General features: G+C 40.6%; 1 protein-coding gene across 1 annotated transcript in view; it reads left to right on the top strand.

Moving 5' to 3' along the window:
- Window positions 1-23,614, top strand: part of ptprz1a (protein tyrosine phosphatase receptor type Z1a) — a 140,023-nt gene that overhangs the window by 89,253 nt on the left and 27,156 nt on the right. The window contains exons 11-14 of the mRNA XM_059334596.1: window positions 784-824; window positions 920-3,233; window positions 11,908-12,046; window positions 21,931-22,013. Of these exons, the coding sequence (XP_059190579.1) occupies window positions 784-824; window positions 920-3,233; window positions 11,908-12,046; window positions 21,931-22,013 (2,577 nt within the window). The remainder of the gene's footprint in view (window positions 1-783; window positions 825-919; window positions 3,234-11,907; window positions 12,047-21,930; window positions 22,014-23,614) is intronic.

The raw sequence follows: 23,614 nt of genomic DNA, 5'->3' as shown, positions 1-23,614 counted from the left end.
CTCAGACAGGTAAGAGCCATCACCTGCTCCCTGACATGCCCGCTGTGTGCTGTGCGTCTGAGCTCGGTCACCATATGTGGCATTTGCAAATTACTCTTTTGTAAGTTTGTTTTATCCCTCTCAGGCGACAGACGGGTGGAGTTTGAAATACCAAAAAAGTTAAGACAATAGCTGAAAGTTCAAATTCCCTTTCTTGGCTTGTCTGGTTTTCAAAAGGAGGATGAAACCGAAAAATGATTAATTGCAAATGCCTTTTGTTCAAGATTTTCTGTGTTTGTCTGTGTATTTGGGGGAATCCATGCATGAATGTCTGAATGTGTCTGAAATGTTGCATGCAAATGTCTGTCACCATTTCTTTTAGTGTTCATTATGACACCAAAGGAACTGCTTGAAGTGACGTGTGCAGCCTTTCCTCTTTTTTTTTTCATTTTCTCCCTCTGTCATTTACACATTTAAATCCATCAAGACATTCAAATTCACATTTACTTCTGATTATTTAAATTAGTTTATCTTAATTTTTTCCTGAAACCTCCAGAAACACTTACCTTACCTTTCCTCTCCGTGATGTTCTCGTCTCGTCTCTGCTTATTGGCTTTTGGTTTTCATACAACCTCAAAAAATTTTTTGAAATGAACACCAACACAAATACACTTCAGAAATAACTTGTAAAGATCAAATAGGGAAGCGTTAAATTGTGTGAGTTTGCAGTTTTTTAAAGGTATTTTAGTTGTTTTTATGACTTCATTATGTGTAGCTAACAAGGCAACCTGTGTCTTTTTCCAGCAAATGCACTGGATCCAGATTCCAATGAATTTGATGGCGAGGTAAGGATTTTATTTTCTGATTTTATTACCACTGCATAGCTATCACATGTATTATCACTAGTATCACTGTGTATAAACCTCTCTCTCACCAACAGGACAACTTTGAACCCGATCTGTCTTGGAATGAACCCGTTCAAACTGAAGATTACGATCTGGCTTGGTTTCCCACAAGCTCTCCGAAGACCACGACTTCTGCATCCCCTGGTTTACTCCTACCTGCCATCAGAAGCACAACAGAAGAATCTAATTGGAGGAAAACCACCACTGTTCCAGTCCCCCCGGTCAAATCCACCCAGTCCGGTCAAGTCTTGAGCCATTCTGAAGAGACGGCACACCGCAGCACCTCCACACGTCCCCCAGAAGTCCTCCTGACACCAGAAACCAGAGATGTTGACTTCAGTGGCAATGTTCCACTTTATTCCACGACGACTACCAAGGAAGCCTTTATACCAACTTCCACAACCCCTTTATACTCCAATGCAAAGAGAGATGGTGTTCTTGGAGGTGTCAGTCCAAAAGGTGGTACCACTCCGCCACTTACCAGTGCAAAGACAAAAGGTGGTAAAAGTATTTCTTCACACAGCACCACCACGACCACGCTGAGGTCTCGCATGAGCGACAAGAGCAGCACAACATCATCATCCTTTATCCAGGCTGAGATCGACCCAGGTCTGGGGCGTCCGTTAAACGAGGACACCACAACTGAAGGAGGTGTGTCTGCTGGACCAGGAGGCCTTCCAGAGATCCAAACGTCTTCTCCCCAGCCTTCCTCCTCGGGTGGAGCTGTTCCACATAGGCCCACAAGTCCCAGCATGCCTCATTTTTCATCTACCAAGACCTCTGTCAGGTTGAGTGGCGTTCTCTTGCAGACCACACAGCCAGTGTCCAACGGTGAGCGCCCCTCTGTCTTCCCCTCCACCTCCTCCTCTTCCTCCTCCTCCCCTCTGTGTGACACTGCGGACCCCTCCACTTGCCTGCATGACCCTCCCTCCTCGTCTTGGCCCCTGTTGTCTGCCACCGCGCCGGACTCCCAGCATGCCGCTACCGCTCTGCTGTCTAGCAAAGACCCGGCTTCTCCTTCAACCCTCACGCTCCCTGCCTCCACCCTGCCTCACCTCCCTCACCCCTCACACCCCCTGTCTGGTAGGGAGACTGACCCCTTCTTCCCTGGTGTTGGCTTTGATGATAATGATAACGATGGTGATTTGTTGTCTGGGTTTTCGTCTTCGTCGGTCTCCTCAGGCGACCCTTCAGTATTTAGTGATACCCCTCCTCTTCAAGAGGCGCCGGATCCGTCTGGCACCACGATCACCGCCGAGCCGTCCAACTTCCAATGGGACCTGTCCCTCTCCACAGGCTCTCTGTCTCTCAGTCCCACCCTCCAACCTTCAGTTCTCCTCTCTAGTGATTTCACCCTTTCTGGCACAACTCCAGGCTTGTCCCGTTCTTTCTCAGCTGGATTTGAAGATGCGAAGTACGCCACAGGGAGCTCAATAGAGACTTTTCTCCCAGACGTCAGCAGTGATGGGTTTCCACTAGCGAGCGACGTGGACTCCATGTGTGGCTGTTCTCTGGAGCCGTCTGCATCCTCGTCCTGGTTGCATGCCTCTCCTCACGTCCCCCTGCCGTCCTCAGCTTGGGACTCTTCTAGCTTAGAGCTTTACTCTAGTGTAGACTTCCCTTCGGCTTCTGGTGTTGGTGTAGATGATATTCTGCGCTCTCTGTCCGTCGCGGGTTCTGATGGTCTGTCCTTAGACCAGCCTCTGCTCTCACATAGCGCTATCTCTCCCTCATCCTCCTCTTCCTACCTTCTCCAAGTCACCCCTAGTGACCTGCCCGTTTCTGTTGCAGCCATGCCGTCTGGCGTCAGGGATCCCTGGGTCTCGGCATCAGACGAGAACTCTGCCCTTCAAACCTCTGCCCTCCCTTCCTCACCTACAGCCTCACCCATCACCTCCACCCCAGAAGGACAGGCGTTAGACACGAGCAGCAGTGCCTCCGGTTCCGCCCTGTTCCCTGACTCCCAAGAGGGCGTTGATCAGGAGTGGGACCGGGTTCAAACCTCGGCCTCTGGAGAGAGCGCTTTCCCTTATTCCAGCAAAGCCACTAGCACCGTTCCTCTGTCTACGACCGCAGAGTCTGGCCAGGCCCCCGATGATTTGGACGAACGCTCCTCAGCGTTTTATTTTGAAAGCGAGAGTGGCAGTGCCGTCGCCTCAGAAGTAGGAGGCACGGCAGCCCCCACCGTTCCTAGGGTAACCTCGGCTACACCCTGGTCACTGGGCGGGGAGGAGGAGAGCGGCTCAGGCCAGGGTGAAAGCCTGTACGACAACGAGACGTCCTCGGACTTCAGTATTCCCGAGCGCACTGAAAGAGAGTCGGAGGAGGAGGAGGAGGAGCCAGTCGCAGGTAAAAAAAACGTCCGTGTGGGGGAAAAAATACTGCATTACAAATGCAGAGTGCCAAGGGATCAGGAAGAGCTCTGGACATCAGAAAGATGACTAATCCACCTTCTGTCAACTACAAACCTACATTTCTTCTTCTTTCTTTTTTTTCCCATTTTTGTCTATGAAAGTGAGAAAATTCATGCATGCAGGGTAACAGCTCACCTGTTACAGTCACCAACATGAACCAATAACTTGGATGAACGTGTCATCGCTATCTTCATTTTCATTTCAGTCAAATTAATGTTAGTAGCAGTCATTCATTCATTTTCTAAATCATTTATTCTGTTGAGGGAATGTAACTAGGAACATTTACTCAAGGTGTCAGGCCGGGCTCAAGTCAGAACTCAGATGCAGAGCAAGTGAACTTAAAAGTTTCTTTATTCAAAGGATGCAGCAGGGTAAGTCCTCACAGAGTGAAAGAAAGGGGCTATGAAACACCTGACTCTGGGTAGAAACTAAACAAAGAAAACCTGATCTAAGATAAGGGGGAAAAACTAACTAAACTGTTATTAAATAATAATACCCCTGCAAACTAAAAGTGCTCCAAAACGTAGGAATAAAACCTGATAGGAAAAATAAAAGATTCTACTAAAACACTATGAAAAACTGGATCAGGACTAAAGGGGGGAAAAATAATAAAGAACACAAAATCACTCCAAAAGGAGGAAAAACAGAATGACTGACTCAAAAAACTATGAAACTAAGAACTTTTTCTTTATAATTTATTAGTTAAGCGTAACTAATAAATTACAAAGAAAAATCACTCTTGCGAGGAATCCAAAAAGGCGAAAATCAGACAAGCTGTGGCAAGAAGGAGATAACTGGCTGGTTTGGTGACGGAGTCAAACACATTGGACCAAGACAAGGGAAAACACAGACTATTGGAACACATGGAGGGAAGGGAGCACCAGGTGAACACAATCGGTAATTAGGGGAGACAATCAGACAGATGACACACGGGGAAGGGCATGTGACCCGAAACGAGAGGAGAGTTACTATTTCAAACAGGAAATAACAAAACCAGAACACAAAATAAAACACCACCTCTTGTGACACAAGTACTGTGCTTAAGTACATTTATGTAACTTTATACTTCTACTCCACTACATTTTAGATGCAAATGTTGTACTTTTTACTCTTTTAACATGAATTACATAACCAATTTAAAGTGATTTTGCATTTTAATAAATTCAACCTCGTAACAGGCCCTACCTTTATAAAATTCAAATGCTGCTTTCATAAATTTATCAATACAAATAATCTGTTTTGAGCTGAGATCTGATTTGATCTGAGTGGGGCCATACTGCATAACGAGTACTTTTGATACTTTAAGTAAATTGTGATGCTGATACTTTTGTATTTCAGTAAGGAAGTTAAGAACTACTTACCTTTTCAGTTGTTGGTTTTAAAATTAGTCTCTATGGGATGCAGGATTTAAATAATCTCATATATTCTCAGATTTAAGATGCACACAAACACAGCAGATTTGTCCATTAGTTGAAAATAAGAAGTGGTGACTCTTTTACTGCTTTTAAATGTTGTTACTAATTATCTTAGTGCATTGATCAGGGCTGAAATAACTTCAAATCAAAATTCTGGCCACTCTGGTCTCTCATCCCATTTAGTAATTTAAGATCTCTTCTTTTTGTGTTAAAATATACAAAAATCCTTTTATAGAAATATTGTTTCCCTTCATGGCCACCAGAGTGCAGCAAAGCTCTTCAATCACCATCTGTGTCTGCACTGTCTCAAAAAGGACTTCTAAGCCTCAGTAAATAAAATAATTTATAAAGTATATTTCATTAAAAATTCGACAAAGCCTCTAAGCATGTCAATAGAAAGCCAGCAGTAGGTTTAGTGGGATCACTGGCCCCGATTTAAAGTACCATGCAGGCCGTTTTGCACCTCATCAACAGCAAATCATGCGTATTTAACACCTTAAACCTTTTACATTCGCGTATTGAGTTTGATTTTGAGATCAACTTAACTATTTATCGTTCCATCAGTTTGTAGACAGAGTTCCTTTCTACAGGCAGCAATTATTGTCAGTTAACTTTTAGGAAAATCAATTTACAGTGACTCAAGCTATAAGTGCTGCTGTGGAATTGCAGATGTTTGTGTCAGAGACAATGAAAACTAGGAGAACCGATGGCTTATGTTGAAATATTTTATGATTTAATTTGAACAAGGAGAATTAACTGCAAGTTAAAACAGCAGTCAGTGATCTCAAAGTCACTTCTCAGGACCTTTCGCCTGGCATTGAATAAATGCAAAAGCATTTGAGAGAGAGAGAGAGATTTAGACTAAACATTGATAACATAGATACACACATGGCTGGTCCTGTTCAGACCAAGCAGGGAACAGTTTGAGACAAGCATCCAAATCTTCAGTTAAACTAGAGTAAAGGTCAATTTGTAATATGCAATATAAAAAACTAATCCCAAACTTCTACCAAAAGCGCTGCAGACAAATAATAAAAGTTGCCCGTATGGTTTTGTTAAGTTCCTTCAAGGATCCTCTTGAGTTTCTTTTACACACGAAAAAACATCTAAATTCATACTTTTGTTGCCAATATTATTATTTTTTTGCAATTATCGTTTTGTCTGTCTTGTCAGTTTCCAGGGACATGGAGCTGCTATTGAGGAAGTTTTGGTTGTCAAAGCTTCACAATAAGTCGATTTATTTATGCATTTATTTTTTTGACAGAGGTTAAAGAGAGGGTAAAGAGAGTGAATCATTTTAGAGACTTTATGGTCTCTAAAAGTGTATTTGTTATCTATATCAGCAATCTCAAGATAAAGGAAGTTGTTGGAGAGATTGTAAAGGAGTGTCCTCCCCTCCAAAAAAATGACCCCATAAGTCGCACAGCAGCTGAAAATGCCACATATTTCCGTTTGTAGTAAGCAGCACCCTCTAGTGGCGGTAGCAATTATATTGGACTCCGAATATGTAAGGAATATATAGAGCAGGGATGAGCAACTTAAATGCTGGAGGGGGCCACAATTTTTCATGGACACTACCACAGGGCCACATATAGGACCGTGCACTTAACCAGATATGATTAAACTGCAATTTTAAATATGTTTACAGTGCAGTAACTTAACATATTTCATGCTCAAATGCATGTATAGCAGTATAAATAGGAATACAAAAGGTTTGAAGCAAATAAAAAACAACCACTTACTGTGATTTCTTTTTTTTCCCAGTGCAATAACAGCAGACCAACATTGCACTTTTAAGATTTCATGCTCAAATGCATGTAGTTGTACTGAGGGCCACTTCAAGTGAGGGTGCGGGCCGTATGCGGCCCCCGGGCCTCCAGTTGCCCATCCCTGATTTAGAGTGACCAGGTCTGCTAAGGGTGGACGGTTTGGTCAAACCAGAATAGGACTTTCAACCTTTTGTTTGTCTACCGTGTGAAACAAAGTTGCATTCATCTATTTTACTTTTATTTTTTAACTCTTAGTGCCGTGCCTAACCATGTAATCTCCCCCTTACCTTTAGGGAGTAGTTATGATGTCTCAACCCAGCCAAACTGCAACCGTTACCCAACACTGACGGCATGTTTTAAATGGTTGTTTTTCAGTACACTGCAAAACAGGGTTGTCTGAAAGCAAGATAAACACACTAAATCAGAGGGAAATGATCTTGCTGCATGGAAAGATAATTTCATTTGACAAGATTGCTTGAATTAAGATTGCTAAATCTAGAAATAAGCATGTTGAACACTTAAGATTAGAAATTAACTCTTAACACAAGATAAACTATCTAACACATCTAAATCTAAGGTTTTTTTTTTTCTTGGTAAAAAACAAATAATTTACAGTGTACAAGGACGTGTTGACCTCCTGTCATTGCTGGGGTAATTTCCCGTTCAAATTTCGAAACGCTCTTGTGGGTTGTACTTGAAGACAGGAACAAACAATATCATGTAGTTGCAAAGTTTGGAAGTCTTAAATCAAACTCAAATTACCTGGGGCCGCTGCAGGCAGTATCAAAATGACCAAAAAAAGACACAAAATTACAAAAAAAAAAAGACACAAAATTACCAAAAAGACAAAAAATTATTTTAAAAAAGGCACAAAATGACACAAAAAAGACACAAAATTACCAAAAAAGACACAAAATTAATTAAAAAAAAAAAAAGACACAAAATTATTCCAAAAAGACACAACATTACAAAAAAAAGACACAAAATTACCAAAAAAAGACGCAAAATTACCAAAAAAGTAATTAAAGGGACACACACAACGCAGTAAAATGCCATTCATAGAAAAGTCACATTAAACTTTCATATCAATTAGCAATTGGCAAGCGGGCCGCGAGTTTGAGACCCATGTCTTAAATGAATAACTTCACTTAACTTCCCTAAGAAATGAGCTGAAACTAATGGCTAAAACAGGCTACATCATTTATATGGTTCTTTTTAATTACTCCAGATGTACAACAACAGGACAATTTCATCTTCATTTTTAGTTTGACATCATCACTTAGTTTGAAGTTTCGTTGGGAACTGACATCTGATCTCCTTTAAGTCTCTTTGTCTCTTCAGTCTCCAGTAACCTTTTTCATCTCCCTTTCCTTTACCTTTGCCCATTATTTCCACCAGTGTTTCCAGGGTTTTTTCAAGGCAGACAAAAATCTTTTGCATTGATGATTGAATGAATGTTTTTTTTACTCTGAAGTTGCACACAGTAGGAAGCATACAACAGCCTCTTTATGAACTAGTCCACAGGGCTGACCCAGCCTTTCATGGCTGTCCTGTTTGTGTAGAAGAGGTAGGTCCTGACAAACAGCCTCCCAGTCAAGGTTAATCCATACTGGTGTTTTCCTTACTATCTGCACATGATAAAGGAAGGATTCAGCCAGTGAGCTCAGGTTTTCCTTTCACTTTATTCAAAGTTAGAATTGCTTGACTCCAGCTTTGCTTCACTTGTGTGATGCAGCAGCGAAGAATATGTTCTTGCTTGATATGTGACGGACTTCTGATTATGAGCCTTTGTGTTTCTTTCAAGAGGTATGGCAGGTTTGAATATGAGGAGTTTCGCATTTTTGAAATAGTTGGGATAGATGTGACTGGGATGGTGCATTGTGTCACAGCGTTAGGCTCACACAGTTCATGCTGCTTTTTCATACGGATATTAGATATTCAAGAATGTTGGAGTTTTAGTTTTGCAAAGAGTTCAAGGAGGCCAAACTGCTCTGGAGACAGCAATGAGCTCACCGGTTGACTTAAGTAATTTCAGGTCACACTTTTTGGTAACGCCACTAAAATGTTGTGTTGAGTACATTCTGATGAAAAAAAAAATTCCATCAAAAGGAGCAAAACACTGTAAATGATGTCATTTTTCTTCATGGCCTGTTGCACATAGAGCATGCAAACCTTATTCATTAAATTGTAATAAGACTGCATATGTATAGTGCTTTTCTAGTCATAGCGGTTACAAAAGAGTTTCTATACTACAAGTCAGTTTTCAGCCATTCACACACACATGAAGGCTGCCATGTAACGTACCACCTGCTTATCAGAAATCTAAACATTCAGACACACTGAAGCGACTGCCATCTAGGACAAACATTTATCTGCAATCATATATGTGTGTATATATATATATATATATATATATATATATATATACACACACACACACACACACACACACACTACAGGCCAAAAGTTTGGAAGCAATTTAAATTTTCTGTTAACAATGTCTTTCTTAAAAACCAGTATGAATTCTTTGGATTTCTGGATGTGTTTACTACATGATCAGACTTTACCTATTGAACTATTTCCCTGAATTGACCTTTAGTTATACATTGATGTTAGCAGAATTGCTGAATAAATATTAAGAAAAGAAAATAAGTTTTAGGATTGAGAAGCTTTGGAAGAATCACAACTTCAGTGCAAAAGTTTAAAAAAAAAATATATCACAGTTTGCATTTTTCACTTTAGCTCTAGTAGTAGTATTAGTAGTAGTAGTAGAAGTACTAATAATAACAATAATAATAATAGCAAACTTCAGCAGCTTTCGTGCAAAACATTTACAATTAAAAATAGTGAAAAAGAATAAATTTGAAAAGATTAACTAAGTATAAAAAAGACACAAAAAGCCAAAGCAACATGACAGTTTCCATGTGAGGCATGTGCAGCACATTGTAAGAGGTGATGCTAGGGAAAATCAATTTTAACATTCCAGCAGAGCCTGCCCCTGTTGTGATTTTGGCAAGGCTTTTTACATTGGAGCATAGCTCAAAAAGCCTCCAATTTTCTTTTTGGTGAAGGCTTCTTTAAAAGCTCTCAATGGACTTTTGAGGAACACCAATAAAAAGCTACTGTCAATGTTCCACTTAAATTTAAGCCATGATTTATTATTCGTGTTATCAGGAGTGGCTGTACCTCGGCGATGTTTCTGAGGTGAAAGAATGCCACCTTAGTCACGTTGTTTATTTGGGACATAAAAATCTAAAGACCAAAATGAAAACAAGACTCGTTACTTCTTTTTTAATCCATAGCAGCCATCCCATTTTGGATTTAGATCGATTTATCTTTTGTCCTCATTAAGGTTGGAGAAGTTGATGTTCATTCATGCATCCACATGGTCTCCTGTGTCAAACTTAAATCTAAGCAAAACAGTGTATGTTGAATTTGAGGGTGCATGAAAAAAGTTGTCTGAAAGTAATTGTAAATGGTTGAAAATGGTGAGGAAAATGGATAAATAGTTAGAAAATTGCCAAAAAGCTAAACGTTATGAATAAGTTGCCTAATAGTGTCTAAAAACAAAAAGATAAATGCATGAAAATAGTACAAAATCTAAAAGTAATGGATACCGATGAATATGGTGAAGAGGTTAAAACTAGTTAAATGGCTGACAATGTTTGTTTTTTTAATATATACAAGCATGTTTACAAATGGTTGAATTAGCAACACTGTAAAAAACAATCTGTTTAATTTACGGTAAAATACCGGCAGCTGTGGTTGCCAGAATTTCACCCTAAAAGACACAGTGAGTGGGTTTTCTACTGTCATTTTTAATTTAAATATCTGCAAAAACTGTAATTTAGATTGAATAATCCTGTTATTTTTAGGGTAATTGAGTCTTTGTGGAATTATGGTATTTTTTTTTAAATATATTTTTACAATTTAAGTTTTGTACTATTTCTTGATTTACGATAATTAAGTGGATACTACAGTGATATACAAGTTTTTATTTTATTATTTATGCTATTTGACAGTGTTTTACTGTAATTTCTACAAAAAATGTTTACAGTGTAAAAGTAGTGCATAAGCAGCTGAAATAGCTTGCTCAATGTATTGGACCAATGACTGTTAATGGTACAAAATTGGAAAGAAAATGGATAAATGACTGTGAAAGTTTAACACGCTTGAAGTATTTATGGGGAATTATTCAATGATTAACAATAAGAGATAAATAGTTTGCTAAAAGTGGTGGATTAATGGCTGTAAATGGTGAGCAACAAACACTAAGCAACAGTGGATACATGGTCCCAATAGCAATTTAAATAGTTTTGTTGAAGTAATGGTTAAATGGCTGAAAATGGTACAGAAATAAATAAAAGAAAAGAAAACTTAAATGAATGAATGAAATGGTGAAAGAACAGAAAGTAATGGTTACATGGTTCTTATAGTTCAAAATAAATGATACTAGGGACGGGAGTTGAAAATTAGCTGAAGCTATATCTCTGTATGCAGCACATCAGATGCATGTCCTGTATCTATGCTAACTGCATTGTCCCTATCAAATAAAATAAATTCAATTCAAATACACAGCTGAAATAGTTTTCTAGGTAAAAGATAAATAGCTGTAAATGGTACAAAATCAAAAAAATAATAGGTATATTGTTGTGAATGTTGAACAACCTAAAATTAATCATAATCTAATGAAAAAATGGTTCAAAGTAAAAGATAAGTAGCTGAAAAAATGTTTGTCATGGATACATGGCAGGAAATGATACAAAAAATATGGATAAATGGCTGAATATGGTACAAAATCTAAGAAATAATAGGTCAATGGCAGTGAATGTTGAACAAACTACAAGTATTGATAAATGAATGGGAAGTAGTGGAAATTGTTGGTACTAAAATTAAAATAAAATTATTGATAAATGGTTGTAAATGTTGAATGGCTGAAAATTGTAAAAGAAAAAAATTAATGGTTATATGTTTCAAGTAGGTAAAAATAAATACACAGCTGAAATAGTTTGTTAGTAATGGTTAAATGGCTGAAAGTAGGCAAACAATTGAAATCTTTTGCCAAAAGTAAGAATAAATGGATGAAATATCCAACTTGTGCCAATCCAATTGGTGAAAGTGTTACTGTTTTGCAACAATATCCGCCTTTAAATATTTAATCGAGTTAACTCATTCCATGTTTATAGTACATTTTGTACATGATGTCAAGGAAAGAGAACTTTATTTCATTTGATAAATAGGAGCCTCTGGTATTCTATATGTGGCTCTGCTGACTATTCAGTTTATTGAATCACATTTCTATACCCAGAGCAGTTTCTCCTCTGAAAAGGCTCAATGATAGAGTAGACAACAGGTGCTGTCTCTGACTTCTTCTCTCACTCTGCAGTGGCTTTAAGTCCTCTCATCTTTTGTTGGTCCTCTGCAGACGCCAGTAACAGCAGCCATGAGTCCAGGATCGGTTCCATCCGTGACAGAGAGAGGAAGGCTGTGGTTCCTCTGGCCGTCATCTCCACCCTCACCGTCCTCGGCCTCATCGTCCTCATCGGGATCCTCATTTACTGGAGGTCAGTACGGCTGCTGTCCTTTTATATTTTTCTCTGTCTGTTTAGATAGATATATCCTTCATTAGTCCTATCCTATTAAAAAGCATTTGTGGCGTTTGGGGTTGGAGCTGAATCTCGGGGTGGTTACACAAATGATTTTTTTGCTTTCCATAATTTTGCAAGATAGCTTTACATTTGTGCTGCATTTATGTTAATAAGTGGAAATATTATATATATAACTAATTAATGAATGGTTGATTTAGGTAAAATTAATGGATATGCAGTTGGAATATTTGTCTAAAGGTAATGGATAAATGGATGAAAATAGTGAATTATGAAAAGTTTGGGACATCCATCCATCCATCCATTCTCGTCCGTTTATCCGGGGCCGGGTCGCGGGGGCAGCAGGCTAAGCAGGGCATTCCAGGCGCCCCTCTCCCCAGCCACAACGTCCAGCTCCTCCTGGGGGACCCCGAGGCGTTCCCAGGCCAGGCGAGAGATATAATCCCTCCACCGTGTTCTGGGTCTTCCCCGGGGCCTCCTACCAGTTGGACGTGCCCGGAACACCACCTCAACTGGCTCCTTTCGACGCGAAGGAGCAGCGGCTCTACTCCGAGCTCCCTCCGGATGTCTGAGCTCCTCACCCTATCTCTAAGGCTGAGCCCAGCCACCCTACGGAGGAAGCTCATTTCGGCCGCTTGTACCCGCGATCTCATTCTTTCGGTCACTACCCAAAGCTCATGACCATAGGTGAGGGTTGGAACGTAGATGGACCGGTAAATCGGTAAATCGGTAAATCGAGAGCTTTGCCTTCAGGCTCAGCTCCTTCTTCACCACGACGGTCCGGTACAACGCCCGCATCACTGCTGACGCCATCCATCTCCATGTCCATCTCACGCTCCATTCTACCCTCACTCGTGAACAAGACCCCGAGATACTTGAACTCCTTCGCTTGAGGCAGTACCTCTCTCCCCACCCAGAGGGGGCAGTCCACCGTTTTCCGGCAGAGAACCATGGCCTCAGACTTGGAGGTGCTGACTCTCATCCCAACCGATTCACACTCGGCTGCAAACCGCCCCAGTGAGTGCTGGAGGTCCCGGCTTGATGAAGCCAAAAGAACCACATCATCTGCAAAAAGCAGAGATGCAATTCTGAGGTCACCAAACCGGATCCCTTCCTCCCCCCGGCTGCGCCTTGAGATCCTGTCCATGAAGACCACGAACAGAATCGGAGACAAGGGGCAACCCTGGCGGGGCCAACACCCACCGGGAACGTGTTTGACGTTGTGCCGAGTATGCGGACACTGCTCTCACTTTGGTTATATAGGGACCGGATAGCTCGTAGCAACGAGCCCGGTACCCCATACTCCCGCAGTACCCCCCACAAGACTCCCCGAGGGACACGGTCATAAGCCTTCTCCAAATCCACAAAACACATGTAGACTGGATGGGCAAACTCCCATGCCCCCTCCAGAAGTCTCGCAAGTGTAAAGAGCTGGTCCGCTGTTCCACGGCCAGGACGAAAGCCGCATTGTTCCTCCTGAATCTGCGGTTCGACAATCGGCCGGAGCCTCCTTTCCAGCACCCTGGAGTAGACTTTCCCGGGGAGGCTGAGAAGTGTAATTCCACGGTAATTGGAACACACCCACGACAGGCACCGACGGCCTTCAGGCCACAGCTCCTACCAGCCGCGTCAACAATTGAGGCTTTGAACATGGCCCATTCGGACTCCATGTCCCCAGCCTCACCGGGTGAGGCTGGGGACATGGAGTCCGAATGGGCCGAATGGGACATGAGTCCGATGTTGGAGAAATTCTTCCGGAGGCGTGAGTTGAAGACCCTGCAGACAGGGGCCTCTGCCAGACGTTCCCAGTTCACCCTCACTATGCGTTTGGGTTTGCCAGGTCTGTCTAGCATCCTCCCCCGCCACCTGATCCAACTCACCACCAGGTGGTGATCAGTTGACAGCTCTGCTCCTCTCTTCACCCGAGTGTCCAAAACATGCGGCCGCAGATCAGACGATACGATAATAAAATTGATCATCGATCTTTGGCCTAGAGTGCTCTGGTACCAGGTACACTTATGAACAACTCTATGCTCGAACATGGTGTTCGTTATGGACAATCCGTGACTAGCACAGAAGTCCAATAACAGAACACCACTCGGGTTTAGATCGGGCAGGCCGTTCCTCCCAATCACCCCCTCCAGGTACCATCATCGTTCCACACGTGAGCGTTGAAGTCTCCCAGAAGAACAATAGAGTCCCCAGATGGTACCCCTTCCAGGACACCACCCAGAGACTCCAAGAAGGCCGGGTACTCCGAACTGCTGTTTGGTGCATAAGCACAAACAACAGTCAGAGACCTTCTCCCTGCGACTTGCAGCCGCAAGGAGGCGACCCTCTCGTTCCTCGGGGACATTAGTTTGGGACATTATCTTTTTAATTATTTTATTACTTTTATTATTATTATTATTATTATTATTATTATTATTATTATTATTAATTTTATTTTTTCTAATCAATGGAAAAATTCAAAAAAGTAAGAGATAAGTAGTTGAAATAGTTTTTCTAAAAGTACTGGATTTTAATCACACACACGGAGGCTAATTTAATTTAATTTTTTATAAATATTTCTGCAGGTCTTTAAAGGTTGGCTATTACAGATTGTAAATAATAAATGCTGTTTAGTTACAGAGAGACAAAGTCTGCATTATGAATCCTATGAGACTGTGTACGTTGAGTATATGGACCTTGAATCAACTCAATAAAAAGAATAAAAATAAATAAAAAAGAAGGATAGTACAAAATCTAAATATAATAAGTAGTTGAATTCATTTGATTAAAGTTTGCACAGAATAGTAAAAAAAAAAGGTTGTTAAAAGGCTAAAAGTAATGGCCAAATGGCAGCAAATGGTACAAAAATCTAAAAATATTATATAAATGGCTATAAATGTTGAACAAGCTAAAATTAATGACAAATTAGCAGGAAAATGGTTCAAAGTTAGAGAAAAGTAGTGAAAATTGCCTGCTGAATGTTTGCTTAGAATAGTGAACAATATACATGTAATGGTGAAATGGTGGAAAATGTTAAATATCTAAAAAAATAATGAATAAAATGAGTTTCAGGCACCCAACAATTCATGGCATAGTGACGTCAAAACGCAGGGTTACAAGGGAAAAACAATAAAATGAAATAAAGGTTGAGGGCTTATGGCCTGAGGGTGGAGGTTGAGAGCCTTAGATTCATCTGTAAACGTGATTTTTATAAAGATAATAATATATTTTGCAATAGGTTTCTCTGGGCTACATGTAGACAGGTGTGGTCCAATAACCTTTACCAGGTTGTTTGCTTTTAAATTTCGAGTGTAACATCTACACGTTTTTTTCTTCTGCAACCTACTCTTACCCATAACCTCTCTCCGGAAAAATGTATGGAATGTGCTACACAGCCTGTAGAAATACCTTAAGAAACACAATTGAATCAACAAACAGACAGACAGACCTTATTGTTCCACCACCTCACAAACAAACTAAAAAGTGGATTATCCACATTAAAATGTCTAAAAACAACCTATATGTTTTACACTCCTGAACAAAATCTTAAGAAATAAATTACAAGTATTTGCATTTCTTATTGGTAAAACATAACCAGGTTGTCAGTACAACTTCGAAACGCAAAAAGAATAAACAGGAGCAAAAGAAAAATAGAGTAGGCAGTATCAGACATTCATACTGTCATGATCTCCTGATGTCAAAGGCAAAAAGCTTTTCTATCTTTGAACGTGGCTGATTGTTGAGCTGCACAAGCGTCTCACATCGCGTCATCATTGCTTGGTTGGATGCAACCAAGGTTGGGTGTTATCTGTGAAGACACAGGCCGATCCTCGACCCAGATTAACCCTTACTGATGCTGACCGTAACCCAATAACCATAAGACGCCATCTGAGAAGGCTTAAAAAAGAAAAAATGTCTTCAAAGACCACTTCTCCTCTCATGCCACAAACTTGCCTGTTTGTAAAATGCAAGGGAGCACCAAATATGGAACACTGAAAGGTGGAAGAAAGTTCTATTCTCTGATGAGAAAAAATGTAACCTGGATGGTCCTGATGGCTCCAAACGTTACTCGCATGACAAGGAGATCCCACTGGAGGTGTTTTCTACGTGGCACAGTGGAGGAGGCTCCATCTGGGGGGCTTTCTTCACTGGAACAATGGAGCTTCAGGTCATAAAGGAGCATCAGACCACAGCTAGCTATGCAGAGATGTTGCAGCGGGCGTCCCTCTGGACTGAGGCCTCATCTGTGAGGTGATGACTTGGGCCTCGTTCAGACTGCCAGCCAAAATCAGATTTTTATCCCATCCAGATTGAAACTGGATGGCTCTTTTGAAGTCTGAACAGTCACAAATTACATGAAATCCGATTTTTGCAGACCGGATCGAAACCACCTTCGGGAGGTAGTTTCAGATCGCATTTGGACAGATGCGTCTCAGTCTGAATCGTTCCAAACACTCAGAGCGGTTCTGACTGTCCTTGATGTCACTCTACGCGGCACGCGTAGCGCCGGCAGCGCAGAGACGAGGTGTCCACCGGCAACCGCGCCCGACTCATTCGGCCTGACGGGGGCGTCCATCCGCCCGGTTTCTCCCCTGGTGCGTCTGAGATGTTCTGCACCTCTACTGGACAGTGATAAGGCCAATATACTGAGGTGACCTGCCTCCCTCATGTTTGTTGTTGTTGTTTTTGTCGCTGTCGCAATTATATGACGTCTGACAACAGATCAGTCAATAATGTGGCCCAGTCTGAACAGAGCCATATCCGATTTGGACACTTGCTAAAAACAGTGTGGACAGTCAGCCCTAATTTGAGTAGGAATCTGATTTGAATCAGATTCGCCTGCAGTCTGAACGCGGCCTTGGTCTTTCAACAGCGAACGCTGCAGTTCACAACACCCGCCTGACGAAAGACTTCTTCCAGGAGAATGACGTCGCTCTTTTGGACCATTCTGTGTGTTCCCCTGATCTGATCCCATTTACAAAAACAGCGTTCCCTGTTCCCACCACTCTCCTGGAAACACTCAAATCCTGCATCCTAAACGAATTCTTGAAGTAATCAACAAGGACAGTGGGGCACTACTGAGTCCCTTTAGTTCTGTTTTGGGGTTTTTTGTTGCCTGTTTGAGTTTAAATGCAATTTTCAATAAATTGCCTACTCTATATTTTTTTTGTCTGTTCCTCCTGTTTATTCTTTTTGCATTTCAAAGCTCTACTTACAACCTGGTTATCTTTTACCAATGTGTAATACGAACAAGATTTTGTTCAGGAGTGTATATTAAGCTAACAATTTTTGCACTTTGAATCCAGTTTTAAGCCACATTTTTATTTTGAAAATGTGTGTTTCTCCATTGCTGTACTGGAGAAACACACATTTTCAACATGAAACTGCAGAGGTTTCATCAGTTTAAATCACCTGTTCCAATTGTTTGGAGGAAACCTCTGCAGATAATTTGGCCCCTGTTAAAAAACCTCCTATACACAGACTGCGGGAATGCCAAACAGCATCAGATAAAGACTAATTTCTAACTGCTTTAGTCATTATTTTTACCACTTTTTATTGTCTATTCTGGTTGTTTTGGAGTGGAGAAGACCTCTTTGAATAATTCGGCTCCCGGTAAAAAAAACCCTGTGGCAAAAAAAATTACATATTCTTTGCTCGTGATTTTTTTAAGACACTCGGACACGGTTCCTTCAACTCCCCCTGCCCTTCAACCCCATCGTATCTCATGCAATATTGTGGGGGAGGCGGAGTGAAGTGGGGACTTTAGTGTGTGTGTGTGTGTGTGTGTGTGTGTGTGTGTGTGTGTGTGTGTGTGTGTGTGTGTGAGTGTGTGTGTGTGTGCGTGTGTGTGTGTGTGTGTTCACCAGCCGGCCCTTCACAAACAATAGCTCGTGTGCCGTGCTGTTGATGCGGCTGCTGGCAGACTGAATGAAGCCTTTCAGTCGCCGCCGCTCACTTCTGACACACAGAGTGTTTTGGATTCCTCTCGTTTGACCTTGAGAGATGCTGTTTTTCTGTTTTTCTTTTTTACGAGATGTTTGAAATACTGCATTTGGAGCAAACTCTGAGCTATTTCTCTGAGAATGGTTTAAAAGTTGTTTTTTGAATGGCTATTCAGGATATAAACCCAAAAATCTCTATTCTCCCAGTGCTGAAAACTGCTTTAGCCGTGCTTCCCACTCAGACCGTGAAATAACCAACTTCAAAAATCCGATCAAGGACATGCTGTCAAAAGCAGTGTAAACACTTTAAGTAATATTTTTTACATTTCTCATCTGTCGTGCTGGAGCCTCAACATATTGTTCTTGTTTTGCTCTCCGCTTGTTGTTGTATCTCCAAGATTGAGCAGTGCTAAGCTTATAATAATCTGGGGAGCAGGGGGATTAATCCCCAGTGAAGGATGTACCTTGGCTGCAGCGCTGTGAGCGTCCTCTCAGCTGACGGAGCCCAGAGAGGGTTGGGGGATAGAAAAAGATATCCGCCTGATTATGTTGGACAGAAAGAAACGTGTCAGCGTCTTGTAAGGCAAGCAGCAGGAGGCCAAACTGCGCTTATCCTGCTGGTGTCGTGTCCTTTTTCACTCCCTCCTTGACAACATGGTGCTCATTTGGACACTGCTGCTGTGCATTATAGGTCAAGCTGTTTGAAAGGATCTTGGTCCACTTTAGAAGTTTGCAACAAGCTGAGAGCTGAACAGCAAATTAGGATGCAGCTGAATGGGTTTTATTAAGGGTCGGGACTTTAACGCGTTAATTAAGATTAATTAATTACACAAAAATGAACGCGTTAAAAAAATTGACGCATTTTAATCGCACTTATTTTTGCACCGCGGAATGTTTCTCACTGGATGAGTTTCAGGAGGACCGATTATACTGGAGCACCAACTAGCGTTCATGAGTTCAGACAACAACAAACCACAGTGAACTTGAAGGAAGAAGCTGATGAGACGCTTTGGTTGAACCCGTGGATGATTTTGTTACAAAAAACCAACGGATGGAAGCGTCGATAAGAGCATGGTTGTGTTGCTATGCAACAAGGAATTTACATGTCACCGCAACACATCGAGCCTCAAGTATCACCTCAATGCAAAACATATAGCAGCTAGCGGCTAGTGTGGTAGCTAGCGTGGATTGTGTTTTACTTCAAAAACCAAAGTATAATAGTTTACAGAAGATCTACCTATAGGCTACCTGAATTTATGAAATATACTATATTTCTAAATATGCTATTGCTACACTTAATGGCAAAAATCGCACTGGTCTGTTGGACTTGAACAAAAATAAACAATATTTTTGTTGCTTAAGCTTATGTATTCAGTCATTATTCAATGGTATACTAAAAATCCATGTGAAAAAAATTACTTCTCACTGTTCTTAGGTCAAATATTTATATGCGATTAAAATGTGATTAATTTCGATTAATTAATTACAAATCCTCTAATTAATAAGATTTTTTTTAAATCAAGTTTTAATTGCTCTGAAACATGTGTTTTCTTTGCCAAAAATACACCTTTCATCATGGAAAGAAGCTGTTAAAACAGTATCGTATTACAGTATTGTCAGTTTCCAACAGTGTTTGAAGAGATCATGGGTTAAGAAAGTTTCCATTAGAAAAAGTAACCAAAACGAAACTTAAAATTGTGATATTTCTGTCAAAAACACTTTATTCTACATATCTCATTTAAAACTTTGCAAAAAACAAACCGTTTAGAATAACCAGATCCTGTTCAAAACATTAAGTTATCTCCTCAGCGACACTGTGAAGACACAATTGATTTTACTGAGACGAACAGTCGAGTGACAAATATTCACTGAAAAATCTGTTTACACAGAGCCGAGAGGAGCAGTCAAGACATGGCAATCAGCAAATAGTTCAAAATGTATAATATGTGGAGGGTATTTTTTTTCCAATATTCATGACACTTTTGGGCACAAATATATAAATATATGTCTATATAGATTCCATTTTATACCAGTTTTTAAAAACATTCATTCATTTTTTATGTTGTTCTGCACAAAAGACATTTTGATGTTCTTCCCACTTTTAGCCATGATTGTGCTGATTCCATAGCGCTGCAGGACTCACAAGCTCAAGAGACTCAAAACAAAACAAAAAAAAATTCAGAGGGTTAAAATGTAACTTTATTCAGATAAAAAAAGAGATCCGACACAGTAAAAAGTATCATAAATAAAAGAATAGTAGCATAATAAATGCTTCCAAATAAAAGATTAATTCTAGAAACATCACTGCACACGAGTTTGAATTCTCTGCACCTGCAGACAAACTTCATCCCGAGGACACAGATAGTAAATGTGTTCAGTGCCAAAATCAGAGCATGCCTGAGTGTGTTTGCTAATGAGCAGCAGCTGTTGTCCTTTTTTTAGATTGAGGTTGTTGCTGAGTTAATGTAATCAGATTAAATACTTTCAGTCTCGGAAGATAAACAAGCAAAATGCAAGTTTGCCAATGAACAGCTGCAGAATTACATGTTGACCAAACTAAAGCGCTTCTGTCCGTCAGGAGGTGAGCGTTGTGTTGAGACTTTAGTGGTAAAATTTAACTTTAACTGAAGCACAATTTGCACAAAGTCATAAACAGAGAGATTAGGTCTCTGAACTCCGTCATGAGGCGGATGCAGAGAAAGCTGCAGGTCAACAGTTTTCAGTTGATATGTACCACCTATTTGAGGTGTGTCAAGATTTTGTAGTCATAAAAAGTTGTAAGCTTATTTTTTGGGTTGATAGTATTTTAGATTTGAGACATGTACAACAAACGACTCTGTCTATCTTTAACCCTGTGTTAAATTTCACCATTTTTACTCCTCAAGAATTTATATTTAAAAAATCCAAAAATGGCTCTAAAATACCACATTAAGACCTTGAAGAGCACCAAAGAAAATACATGATGTGCTTTGGTAAAAAACATTTTTGACATTTTGCTGAGAAAAACCTTTATTGTCAATATAGCTGTGAATTATTTTTTCATGAGGCTGTGATTATCCTATGGGTCACAAAAGGTAATTTTTTCAGCTTTCCATTGATCTGATTTATGCAACACAGTTTGAGGACCCCAGTATGCAGAAATATACCAATAAAATAGGCAATGTTGTCATGCATCGACACATATTAGAGCTGAGTATAGTTTTATTACATGAAATATTCATGTCTGGGGAATATTATAACAATTACAAAAGAAATTTCTGGGAAACTTGACAAATAATAATTCAGCTTTTAATGGATGAATAAACACTCGTCAGAGAGAATAACGGTTTCCTCCAAAGCACGTCTTTAATCTCAGAGCTCAGAACCCTTTTACTCATTTTTTTTTTGTGTCAGTGATAATCCCTGATGCCCATTTCTGGCCGAGACAACACAGGTTCATCAGAGGAAATCTCATCCATTTAAAAACTTGTCAAGGATTAACAGAACATCTTTTTTCCTGTGTTTTGGGGAAGATTACATGTATTCTCCAAAAAACATCTTGGCTCACGCAGAATCACATGAAAACAAAAGCATCTTCTGCCTTTCAGTTGATTCTGCAGGCTGTTTTATTCATATTATACACAATATATTTTTTCTTTGTTTGGATTGTATTTTTTTTTGGGGGGGGGGGTTCTGCTGATGGTAGTTAATGCCTCTATATATTTATATTCACACCACAAACCAATTTTGTCATTAATTATGTGTTTGTCTAGGCATAAATACAAGTACAAGTATAAGTACAAAAATGTGCAGAGAAGCAAAGGTGTGATTGCTTTACTGAATCACAAACAGACCTTTTCATGGTTAAAGATGACTTTCAAATGATAATGCATCCTAATGTTCACTCTGGTGGGTGTGTTTTGTCTGCAGGACTTGTTTTCAGACGGCTCACTTCTACATCGACGACAGCTCATCACCCAGAGTCATCGCTGCACCATCCACTGCTGCATCTGGTAACACACACACACACACACACACACACGCAGCTCTATGGAATCAGTACAGTCGTGGCTTGTAGACATAGATAGGGAAAAAAATAGGGGAAATAAAGTTGAATTGAGGTATCTATATTTAATTTGCATAAAATGGAATTTTCTAAGTGTCCACAAGAGTCACAAATATTGGGGGGTGGTTCTCCACATGCTATACAAATTGAATTATTTGCAATTAGATGTAGTTATTCCAAACATTAGGGGTTTTAAGGATGTTTTACATGAGAAAAATTACAATTTTAGGTTTTGCTTACTTTTTCCAACAGAAACTTTTGTAACCTATGACCTGTTCAAGGACTGTAGGAAAGTACACATTTTTACAATATTGCCCTTTTTTTCAGTTTCTTTTTCACAATAAACTGTGTACTTTTGTCAATCGTTTAAAGAAAACATACTTTTGGTTCAGAGGGTTAAACTAGATTCATATAAAAAGACTCTACTAAAACCTTCACTTTAACCCAAAACCTGTTCCTGTTCTTTAAATCCTAAAACCAAGTCTAAATTCCAAACAGCCTTTGAAGAAGTAAGGATGGGGCAAAATGTCCTTATTTTACATTTTTCATTTTAAAGAATGTCTTGGAATTTAAAATTACCGTAGTCTGCAACATCCCCACTTCCAGTGCGTTTTTTTTTTTTTTTGCCATTTGCTGTTTATTGTATGATTGTTCCTATTCTCTAAAAATATCCTCACGATATATATGAATTTCAGGGTCCCCTATTGTGAAAAACATGTTTTTTCTGGCCTATACATATGTTCTTTAGTCATCCTTCAGCCAACCAAACCTGAGAGTGTGGAAAGCTGAAGCCTCTGCATTGTCTCTGTGGGTGGGCTATGGGGGCCGTAGGGCCTCCTACAGGCCTTTTTTGATTTGCCTCCTGTTTGTGCGTACACACCGGAGCTGTTAGCATAATCCCACCTACACGGTGAGAACCACTCCCAGCCATAGTACCCTGTCCCCTCTGCTTTCAGTATGTATCAGCTGCCATTACACTCCGCTTAGCGACTCCGGCTCCAGAGATGTCCATCTGCATGCCAGCGCATACACATCTGGCTTACTGACAAGGCAAGGAGCTCCCCCACACGCTTTGCTGACACAATGGCAAGGAGAAATGCCCTCTTCATCGACAGCCACTTCAAGTCCAACTCATTCAGTGGCTCGCATGGCGATAAGCACAAAGACCTCAGGACTATTTGCAAGGTCTGTTTGTCCACCCTCACATGTGCGGCTGAGATAGCAGACACATAAACCTTCAGGGTCGACACACTTCTTTTGCTGTCCAATATAGACTGCAAAAAGTGCAATATCACTGCCACTGAAGAAGTCTCTGGGACTTCGCCGCATGCTCCACACCACTTTGAAAACAACTTCCACCTGTTTGCAGAGAGCAACCCAGTGGAGGGTGCCCTTGAACTCAAGATTGTGTGGACTACTGAGTGGTCACAGGATGTCAGAAGTGGGTTCTGGCTTTCAGGGGCCATACACACAGCCGCAGGCGATCCGGGTTCGGGTGCCATATGCGACCCGCCACCTGCGAAAGGAGGTCTGGCCTCGACGAGAGGC

The sequence above is a fragment of the Centropristis striata genome, chromosome 6, assembly GCF_030273125.1.
Source record: "Centropristis striata isolate RG_2023a ecotype Rhode Island chromosome 6, C.striata_1.0, whole genome shotgun sequence".
Classification (NCBI taxonomy): domain Eukaryota; kingdom Metazoa; phylum Chordata; class Actinopteri; order Perciformes; family Serranidae; genus Centropristis; species Centropristis striata.
Note: the sequence above shows the minus strand (reverse complement) of the source record. Positions and strands in the feature narration are given on the sequence as shown.